The sequence below is a fragment of the Leopardus geoffroyi genome, chromosome B1 (genome assembly GCF_018350155.1).
Source record: "Leopardus geoffroyi isolate Oge1 chromosome B1, O.geoffroyi_Oge1_pat1.0, whole genome shotgun sequence".
Classification (NCBI taxonomy): Eukaryota; Metazoa; Chordata; class Mammalia; order Carnivora; family Felidae; genus Leopardus; species Leopardus geoffroyi.
Window position 1 is genome coordinate 119,885,643 of NC_059327.1, and position 11,263 is coordinate 119,896,905.

Consider the following 11,263-nt stretch of genomic DNA (forward strand, 5'->3'; position numbering starts at 1 on the left):
CTTTTATCATAGTTTTGTGCTTTTCTTCATATAGACTGTGTACATATTTTGTTAGACCTATGCCTATTTCATTTTGGGGGTGGTGCCAGTAAATGGTTTTGTGATTTTAAATTCAAACTCCACTTACTCATTGCTGGTATGTAGGAAATAACTGGCTTTTGTACATTAGTCTTGTTGTACAACCTTTCTATAATTGCTTATTAGTTCTTGGACCTTTTTCGTCTATTCTTTTGGATTTTCCATGTAAACAGTCATGTCATTTGCCAACAAGAGAGTTTTATTTATTTCTTCCCAGTATGTGTATGCTTTTTATTTCCTTTTCTTGTCTTATTGCGTTAACTAAGACCCAAGTAACTTTCTACAGGACACAAAGCTATGAGGTAGCCATGCCCATTTGATGCCAAGACACAGATCTTTTAATCTTTAAGCTAGCTTGCATTCAGTGCTCCTTTCCTTAAATATCAACCCTCCCCCTTCTTTACAGCTTCTTAAAACAATATTGTATCATTTTTATTTATATTACGTTAACTTTTGTTTCATGGGCACAGAGTTTATATATTTCTTTGCATATAAGTTTCATCTATGGTTTGTTGTCATTTATACTTCCTTTTGCCATCTTCATTATACTTTTTAGTAAGTTGTTCCTTTCCTCTTGGTTTGGTTTTATTTTTACCAGAGCGCTTCCTCTGAAAAATTCTTTCAGCATGGGATTTAGAATTTGGAATTTAACTTTTACCTGCAATAGTTGTTTACTTTTACCTTCTTATCAATGAAACATATAGACAATAGACTGTAAGAACGTTTTTATTAATCATGGTTCATCTTGACTCTCCCAATGAAGAATGAGGTCTGACTGTGCTCATGCTGGACTTTGCAGCCATTAATCCAACAAAAAAAGTTTCATTTTAGTGGGACAGCACATGCTTTTTTCAATGCAGATGAAATCTGGCAGGCAGCCTGTTTTTCCAGCTTTACCTTGTTTGCTGATGATAATTCCTGAATAATGACAAGTTCACTTTTCCCTCTTGCTAGTTCTCATCCTGTGGCTTGAATGTTTTCTTTTCCAAGTATTAAAATGATATACAATAAGTGCAAAAAAAATCCAGGACACCCATAAGAGATAACAAGAAAAAGAACCCTCAAGGATTATCCATAATGGTGCTGTCTCCCAAGGATAACTGTGATTACCAATTTTGTAAATATCCTTCCAAATATGTTTGCACTTAGACCATCATGGAATTACAATAAGATGCATTTTACTTATTTATTTAATTTATTTTGACAAAATATTTAACAAAAATATTATATTTATTTAAATTTTTATTTATTTTAATAAAAGACTGGCCATGCTGAGATATATATTTACCTCAACACTGTGTTTTGGACATTTTTACATGTGGAAAGACATTCATCATCCCCACTACTCTGCATAATACTTCACTGCACACATAAGATGTATTAATATGATTCATATCCTACTGAAAGATAACTAAGTCCTTTTTTCTTTCCTCATTTTTCTCCTCCTTACCCCCTTGTTCTTCTCTACTTCCTCCTTTTATTCTTTTTCTCCATCCTTCATATCTTCCTCTTCCTTCTATTTGTCTTCCTCCTCTTCCCTCCTCATGCCACACCCCCGCGTCTTCTTCTTTTTCTCCCCCCTTGTGCCCTCCTCCTCTTTTTGATGGTCCTTCTCTTTGCTTAAATGTAAAGGGTTCTGCAATAAGTCTACTTGATTTTTTCATTTTGATTTTTTAGTACTTTTTTTCCCTTTTTGTTTCTTCCCCAATATACTTATGTTGGGATTGTAGTCTCTCCTCTGCTTTTAAAACTTTGGTCCGTGATATTCTTTCTCCCTCAGTTCTGATTAGTGTGCACTTTGCTTTCACTTTTATTTCCATTAATAACTAAGATGAGAGATGTTGAGAACCTTACTGATGATTCCACAGTAATTCTTGTCAAAGCCAAGCTAGGACTTGGTTCTCCTGGGCTTTAGACCTAAGATCTTTCCACTAGATTGAGTTGCCTCATCATGGGTGAACTTAGAAATAGCCTCAGATTTATTGTTTAAGTCACACAAGGAAGCAAGCAAGCAAGCAAGCGAACAATGAAAACAGTAAACAAAAATAAAAGAGAGAGAAGAATACTCAGTATCTTAACCAGAAGAACTTGAATTTAGTGTTTCCTCTGCTCAGTAACTTAGTACTTGGTGAATTAAAAATAAGCTCTTTGTGAATGTATGCCTACTTATGTTTGTTCCAAAATTATTAAAAATGTATGACTGTTAGCCTACCCAACAGTGTCATTTGAAACCTAAGTTTATAGAGCTAGAAGGAAGCATAATAAACACAGTAATATCTGTACTTAGAGGTAAGAGAATCATGCCTGATATATTAATTTAATTTCTTTTTCTGAATTAAAGGAGTTTGTATACAGACTTTGTACATAATATCAGGTAGTCATAATTTGGTCTTTTATTCTTTTCCTTAAATCCTCACAAGTAAATAAAGAAATATAAATATTTGATTAGGTAAACCAAGTTGGAAGATGAAAACAAGTGGTCTTATCAAGTGTCTCTTGGCACTAAATTTTTGTAAAGCCAAGGTCTCTTCCTCAATGGTTTTTCTCATGACCACTTCTGTTTCTTTGGCAATTATTGCTTCCTGTTCTGGGGCATTTCTTACCCAAGTCACCCATATGACCTATACTAAATTGTGATTGTTTAGTATGTTGTCCATTTAAGATACATTGACTATTAAAGTAAGTAAACAAGGAGGCCATTAGACTGAGGTGGCTCTAATGCCTTGGCAGCCTATGTAATCAAACCAAAATCTAAGCCTGTAAATGTCTCAAGGTTATGAAATCGAAACCTAAAGACAATTGGTCACAAAAAGTCAATGGGTCTTTAAGTTATAGCCAATCAGTACTTTTCTTGCATTGCTTCTGCCTTGTCTCTGTAACAGTCTCTTCCTTGCGCTCTTGTCCATGGAGCACTCCTAACCACACCTGGTTTGACAATGCCCAATTCGAATCAATTTTCGCTCAAATTCTTTGAGTTTTAAATTTACCTCAGTTTATCTTTTAACATTGTAAAGTAAAAAGACCACATTTGAAGACCAGATGGAATTCTTTTTATGCCGCTGAGATTTACCTTTAAAACAAAGGGAGACTGAGCACTTATTCCAACATTGCTTCAAGTGTTTAGAAGAGTTTTTTGGGAGGTGGCTCTGTTGGTTAAGTGTCTGACTTCGGCTCAGGTCATGATCTCAGGTCCATGGGTTCGAGCCCTGCATTGGGCTCTGTGCTGACTGCTCAGAGCCTGGAGCCTGCTTCAGATTCTGTGTCTCCTTCTCTCTCTGCCCCTCCCCTGCTTGCACTCTGTCTGCCTCTCTCAAAAATAAATAAACATTAAAAAATAATAGAAAAATGAGTTTTTTGAGAGAAGGGGGTATTCTTCTTGTGAATTGCCTTCAGAACCTATTTTGGACAAGAAGTGGTCCCCTCTCCACCCTCCCACAAATTTGAAGTAGTAAAACAGTTACTAAAATAGTCCACGTATTTCCCTTGCATCCTTGGATAAGTTCAGCAACATTTCTGTATTTTTAGTTTCTTCAACTCTAAAATGATGATAATAGTAGTCCTTAATTCACAGAGCTGTTCCAAAGGAATTAAATATCTCAAGTGCTTAGAGCAGGGCCTGGCACATGATAAATACTTTATGCCTTTACTGTGTCTATTCCTACTACGATCACGGCTCAGGCTACTTCTACAACCACTGCTGCTACCAGTAACAACCCCCGCCCCCCCGCCCTTGCCCTTTGCATGTTCATTTAAGAACATAGTGGCTCCAAATGACTTTTGGCTGTGTGTACAAACAAAAACATTCCCCAAAGATGAAAATTTGCCACTAACAACATGGTGAAAGGATGTAAATTGCAAGATCTAAAGTCAGCTCTGAAAGAGCCAGTCCCCAAAGTGTTTTGAGCAATGAAGTGGCATCGAAACAAATCTAAAACCTTGCAGATGATGGCTCTGAAGGCAGCTCCTCTCAGCCGGACGTATAATGAATGTTTTTTACAAAGTCAATCATATGCTTTACATCACGTTTCTCTAATACAAATGCGCTTCTTGAAGATAGAAGTTGCATTTTCCACTTGTGTGCCCTTCCCATAGCATCCAGGACACCGCTCAATAAATGTGTTGATTAGCTGTTGAGGTAGAGTTGAGGGGAGGAGAATTAGGAATAAAATCCTCTCCAGTTAATTGCAAATTGCATCCCTACTTAAAAGTAAATTTGCATTTTAGTTTCTTTTTCTACCGTTTCTGGAAAATGGCTCGAGTTGGTGTTTGGCATCTGGTTTTATGCAACTTTGTAAATTTTATGGAAATCTAAATTCTTTCAAAGGTTTTGTTGTAGGCTTTTCTGTTTTTATTCTTGTTTCAAAACGGACAGAGGTGTTAGTGCAAAGGCACGCCTGTTCCAATCACATTTCCTGAGATGTTAAAAGAATCGTTGAAATTTAGACATAGTAGGGAATGCATTATTACAGTTTAATCACCCAACATACACTACCTGGAACACAGCAGAAACTTAATAAGTCATTGAAAAGTAAATGAATCATGTAGTATGTTATCTTCATTTCACAGTTGAAGAAACTGAGGCCCAGATAACCTGCTCAGATAATGTAGGACAGATTACCATAAATGTTCTTTGATGTCATTGTGCTTTAAATGTGGGTTTCACATTTACATTGTAGCATGGAAAAAGACTTTACATTTGGTCTGTGAAAAACTTCCTTTATTTTAAAGTATGCAAATGAATCAAATTCTTCAGTTAGTATCTGTTGCATTTTAGGAAGGCAATAGTAAGAACTGTTTGTACAAATCAAAAGGATTTTTTAAGGGGAAACCAAAGTAAAATGTCTTTTGGGTAGCTCATTCAAGGACTGTCAGTCTATTCATTTCCTTTCTCCCTATGGTAAGTTTTTGTTGTTAAAAATGATTAGGAGTTCTTAGCCACCATGAAAGACTTTCTGTTGGAACCATTTGTCTTTCTCAATACATAACACATCTCCTACTCCTTTCTGTGTAACTCTCAGACTTTCAAGAAATGTAGCTTAATTTGTTGGTTGATTTTCTGTTATTTTACAGGATGGAAAAACAGAATCGAGTTCATGTACCTGTTTGAAGGGACCCAAACTGTCAAAAATAGGGACAATTGCCTGGATGGTAACCCTCAGTGATGCCCTCCACAATTTCATCGATGGCCTGGCGATTGGGGCTTCCTGTACCTTGTCTCTTCTTCAGGGACTCAGTACCTCTATAGCAATTCTGTGTGAAGAATTTCCTCATGAGTTAGGTAAGGGGCTCTGATCATACTGTAAAAGTTGGTTACTTCTCGATTTCAGTGGAGTGAGACATTTTATTTTATTTAAAACATTTTTTTAGCATTTATTTATTTTTGAGAGAGAGAGAGTGCACGTGCGTGAGTTGGGGAGGGGCAGAGAGAGAGGGAGACACAGAATCCGAAGCAGGCTTCAGGCTCTGAGCTGTCAGCACAGAGCCCGAGGCAGGGCTCGAACCCATGATCATGACCTGAGCTGAAGTTGGACGTTTTACCGACTAAGCAACCCAGGCGCCCCTGGAGTGAGACATTTTAGGCGACACACTTAAAAATCCCACTGATGCATCTAAATGAAGGAGCCCTTGTTGGATATCGATGCTTATCTTCTCTCATCCAAAAATAGCAAAAACTATTTGGTATTTTCTTCTTTTTCTAGGGGACTTTGTGATCCTACTCAGTGCAGGAATGAGCACTCGGCAAGCCTTGTTATTCAATTTCCTTTCTGCATGCTCCTGCTATGTTGGGCTGGCTTTTGGCATTTTGGTGGGCAACAATTTTGCTCCAAATATTATATTTGCTCTTGCTGGAGGCATGTTCCTCTATATTTCTCTGGCGGATATGGTAAGAAATTAAAATTTTTTATCTTGTTTTAATTTAAAATTTAGAAATAAGCATCTGGGTTGTGAGTTGACTAAGGGTGACCTTCTACTTTCCACAGTGTGGAAAATCTGTCATTTAAAACATTCCTGGCTCAACAGATCATTCTTCTTGTACTAATAGTAACTTGAAAGTGATTCTCATTGATCGTTTGATCTATGATCTAATTGATAAAAGATGAAATGATTTACTTTTGCCGTAGTAGAGGTATTGGCCCAGGTTTTTTGCCTTGTGGTAGGTAAGCCTTGTACTCTATTATAGTATGTCCCCATTGGACCTTCTCCCCCTCTTTTGTGAGGATGTCACATTTTTTATTGTTTAAAAAATTTTTTTAATGTTTATTTTTGAGAGAGAGAGAAAGAGAGAGAGACAGAGTGCAAGCAGGGGAGAGGCATTGAAAGAGAGGGAGACACAGAGTCCAAAGTAGGCTCGAGGCTCTGAGCTGTCAGCACAGGGCCCAATGAGAGGCTCAAACCCATGAACCGTGAGATCATGACCTGAGCTGAAGTTAGATGCTTAACCGACTGAGCCACACAGGCACCCCAGGACATCACATTTGGAAGGGAATAACTTGTTAGAATGAATAGCATTTTGTTATTTCAGAGTTTTAAACAGTGGGAGTCTTTTGGATTAAACTAAAACTGGTAAATTGAAATTGGACAATATTTACATGGGTTGGTATATATTTGTATCTGTGTTTATGCTGTGTCTGTGTCTTTATTTATGTGTGTGTGTGTGTGTGTGTGTGTGTGTGTGTGTGTAAAAGAGAGAATACCAATGATCCTGTGCCCTGTACATTTTCAAATGTATCATGGACAGCTTTCTAGAAAATGAGAATGTGCTATATATATGCAATTCAAGGAGCATTTCCTTTGCGTTTGGAACTGAATATGTATCACACACATAATTTAATAATTTAGTTTCCTTCATCTGCATTCTCAGCTCCACATGATAAGCCTCTCGCTCTGCTCACCGTTCTGTGCAGGCCCTGATCAGAGCAAGAACGTCATCCCTCAGAACCATCACTGCATTATATTGTTCTTCACACAATTTGTGTCTCATACTGTATTTGTGCCAGGCCATCACTTTTCTGTTCTTTGTTAGAAGAGCAGAATATCAGAATTGTTCCATTCAAGGAAAGGATACTTATATGTGACGTTGTATGTCCTACAACAGTTTGCTTTTTTCAGAATAGTTTCACAGCTTTCACTCATTTTATCCTGGTAAAACAACTTTCTTAAATCAGGCACATGGATTGATTGGGTTCTGGAGGCCTCCTGGATGCTTTGGTACAATGCACCATGGTGTGTGTGTGTGTGTGTGTGTGTGCGTGTGTGTACGTGCGTGTGTGTGTACGTGCGTGTGTATGTATGTGTGTATATATATATATACACACACATATACGTGTGTGTGTGTGTGTATATATATATATATATATATATATAAATATATAATTTTGGAATACATTTTGAAAAGCTGGCATTTACAGATCTATTGGAACCTTTTCAGTAGAGTTTATCTGCTGAGAAAGGGTAGATTCTAAGAACAGAAGCTAGAGTTTTAATTGCGCTCACTGTAATGAGATTGTTATAGCCTTTAATCCTAGAACAGTACATAATTTATTTGAAAACGTTATGATTTTGTGAGGGGTAGAGCAAGCAGAAAGACACAAATTAAAGAGAACAGAATTAAATGTATAGCGATTCCTAAAGATTTATTTAATCAGCCACTATTGATTGATATTTCTGTGCCTGGCCTGGAATTTGCAAGGTGCTGGGGACACTGGAGTGAGCAACAAGAGGCACACTCCCTGCATCTGTGGGGCATTCTGTCTTTAAAGAGAGGAAACCAGAAATTCAATGAATAAAATCATACACATGACTGAATAATTACAAATAAAAAAAATCCGTGAGCTAAGGAGAAAAGCAGTGCATGTGGCGAGAGATGAAGTTAGGGGACTCTAATGTAAGTTAGGAGGAGCTAAGGGAAGCCTTGCTGGAAAGTATGATTTGAAGCTGGAACCTGAAGGATGGAGCTTATTGAGAAATTAGAGGGGGAAGAGGTCAGATAGCGGTTTGGGTGGGAGTGATGAGTTTGAGGATAGAAAAAGTTTGGATGCATTTGAGATCCTGAAAGAATGGTGTGAATGGAGCATAGAGAGTAAGGCGGGAGAGAGGCGGACAAAGAGAAACACAAGGCATAAAATGAGGCAAATCCTGTCCCACTGATTAACTCAGGTGGGGAGCACTACTTCTATACTTTTATTCTTGTTGATGTCTGATAGGGCTAGATATCCCTTTTATGCTATCAATGCTATGCTATAGCTACTGCCCCAACCCCGCAGAAATCTCTAGGCGGCTGTTTTATGTTTTACCACCAGATGGCGACAGTTATCTAACAATGTATCTTTCTCTTAGTTTCCAGAGATGAACGACATGCTGAGAGAAAAGGTAACTGGAAGAAAAACCGATTTTACTTACTTCATGATTCAGAATGCTGGAATGTTAACTGGATTCACAGCCATTCTTCTCATTACTTTGTATGCAGGAGAAATTGAATTGGAGTAATAGGAAATGAAAGATGCTGTTGTCAAGGAAGGCATTTAATAAATAAAAACATCTCCAAAGGGATTTTGAAGCTGATCCTATTTAGTTAAAAGATAATTTTGTTTTCAACTGTAGGTCAGGAAAACTGATTATTGTTTTCAGATCTGTGAAATAGGCCATTATTTGTTGTTAAAGATGCTTCAAAGGGTTTTCGGTTCCAGTCTGAAAAGGCAGGTACACGAGATCTTTGGTCAGTACCCACTTCTTCATGTTTTATGCATTTGACAATCATTTAGACATGAAGATCCAGAGAGAGAAACACAGGCTAGGTTGTATAAGCCTTTAAACCTCTGTGGCAGGCTCAAAAGCTCAAGCGGTTTCAGAGTGGTTTTCTTTCAGTTAATTTGTCCTAGTGCTTTCACAGGCAAGTACATTAAAATGTGGAAGAGAAGCAACATGCATGCAACACAGATCTAAATGATTCCAAGGCCTTAATGAACCCAGGAAAGAAAGATTGCTCATAGCTTTTTTTTCTGTTTTATATCTCAGTTAGGGACTTGTAGGCTCGTTTTAAAAAATTATCCTAAAATAATATGAGTTATGCAATCAGTAAAGTTTTGTTAGCCCTACTAAGTTCAGACTTTATCTGACACCTCGTCTCCAAGTGGAAGCTCTCCCTGCTCCCACACAAATGCAGAATTGCTTTTTTTATGGCTCAGGTGTAATTGCACCGCAACCCAGGGCAGAAAGCATGGGGCTGGGGACCACTCAGCTACAGCGTATCATGTATTTGCATCGTGAAGGGAAAGACTATGTTGGTTTATAGAAAGAAACTGAATGTAAGTTTAAGCAATTTTCTTTTAAAATTCAACATAACTGTTTAGCAGAGTGTATTTTAAATAGATGCAAAATAATAGCTGGACTGCTGTATGTCAAGGACTGATTAACTAGAAAACCACATTCCTTCTGGGCAATTGACATTTTTCCTCTATGGCATACCTTGAAAAAAAATTCCCCACACCGTGGTTATTTTTGTGCCTTTTGGAGGTGAGACGGCCTGCTTGCTCATTTAGCAGATGGAGAAAGTTGGTCTGCAGTTGAACATCCTAACCCCAATTCACACTCCCAAGTCACTTCAGGAAAGATGACTGACAGTGAGGAAAGTGATTGATAAAAGCCAACAATGATCTCAGGAATTAACATTTTCCCACAGACCATGCGATGGTGTCACCTAGCAATAATGCAGAGTAGATGAATATTTAACATGTATGTTAATGTAGATTTCTCTTTATAACTGACAATTAAAAAAATGTTTGTTTGACCAAATAGTAAACACCTTTGAAGCCATGCATTGTGTCGTTTGTTATTCATTTTAATATATATCTTTTTTTGAGTGACTTCCCTGTACCTGGTGTTACGGGGGAGAGAGAGAAATAGGAAATTGGTGATGTGTTTATTGCAAAGATATTCAGCAAATAAATACGGAAAGATTAATCAGTAAACATAGAATCTGTTTTTATCATTTAATCTGTTTACATTCAGTCTTAAGAATAATCGTTACCTTTTAAAATTTTTTTTTTAACTTTATTTATTTTTGAGACAGAGAGAGACAGAGCATGAACGGGGGAGGGGCAGAGAGAGAGGGAGACACAGAATCGGAAACAGGCTCCAGGCTCCGAGCCATCAGCCCAGAGCCCGACGCGGGGCTCGAAGACACGGACCGCGAGATCGTGACCTGAGCTGAAGTCGGCCGTTTAACCGACTGAGCCACCCAGGCGCCCCAATCGTTACCTTTTTAAAGCACAGACTGTATGTCTGGGTTAAGAAGCTATTTACAACATGATATTAAAACAAGATAGTTTAACAAACTCTCATTTGTTGCATGTGGGTTATCGGGGTGCTTTATATTACACTTTCCGTGTGTTGATCTTTTGGCCGTTTTCCTCAACTGTGAGGAGAACAGAGGCAATAGGGCAGGAAGGCCCAAAAAGCAAAAAGAAAATTGCTGCTTACTTGAGGTTATGGTTGCATGTAGAAGGTAGGATATATAGAAAGCCGTGAGTAAATTTAAATCCCAGGTAACAATTCAAAAAATCAGTTAACATATCTTATGCTGAGGCATTCATTATACTCCTTGAATATTCTATAATTTTTAAACCTTAAAGATGCTACTATGGCACACCAAAGATGATTTCAACGCATTATATTTGGGGTTATGTACTTTGACTTTTGCGTAACTGAACTTTTAAAAATGCCTACCAATAGCTGGCATTTTTTGAGTACCGAATCAGACCCTGTCTTAGTACTTCCAGGCTACCAGACTGGGGGGGGGGCGGTTATAAACAGCAGAAATGTATCTCTCACCGTCCTGGCCCCTGGAAGTCCAGGTCCAAGGCACCCTCAGGTTTGGTGTCCTCACATGGTGGAAGGGTAAAGGAACTCTCTGGAGCCTTTTGTTTAGAGTACTAATCTCATTCATGAGGTGCTCCACCCTGATGACCTAAGCATCTCTCAGAGCCCCCGCCTCCTACTATCCTCATCTTTAGGGGTTAGGATTTCAACATATAAATATTTGGGGGACACGGTAGACCCCTATTACCATGCCGACGTGGAGAAACAACCCACCCGAAGAACCCGAGTCTCACAACAGGTTATTCTCATGCTCACAGGTCTGCCGGTGATGTTCAGCTGGTCCAGCCCAGGCTCTGCTGGACGGCTC

General features: G+C 38.3%; 1 protein-coding gene across 3 annotated transcripts in view; it reads left to right on the plus strand.

Annotated features, from left to right (window-relative positions):
• The window catches only part of SLC39A8 (solute carrier family 39 member 8), a 79,272-nt gene extending 69,381 nt beyond the window's left edge, over positions 1 to 9,891 (plus strand). For all 3 annotated transcript variants that reach the window (XM_045471747.1, XM_045471750.1, XM_045471758.1), the window contains exons 7-9: positions 5,149 to 5,356; positions 5,778 to 5,962; positions 8,416 to 9,891. In XM_045471747.1, the coding sequence (XP_045327703.1) occupies positions 5,149 to 5,356; positions 5,778 to 5,962; positions 8,416 to 8,565 (543 nt within the window). In that variant the 3' untranslated portion in view covers positions 8,566 to 9,891. The remainder of the gene's footprint in view (positions 1 to 5,148; positions 5,357 to 5,777; positions 5,963 to 8,415) is intronic.
• The last annotated feature ends 1,372 nt before the right edge of the window (positions 9,892 to 11,263 follow it).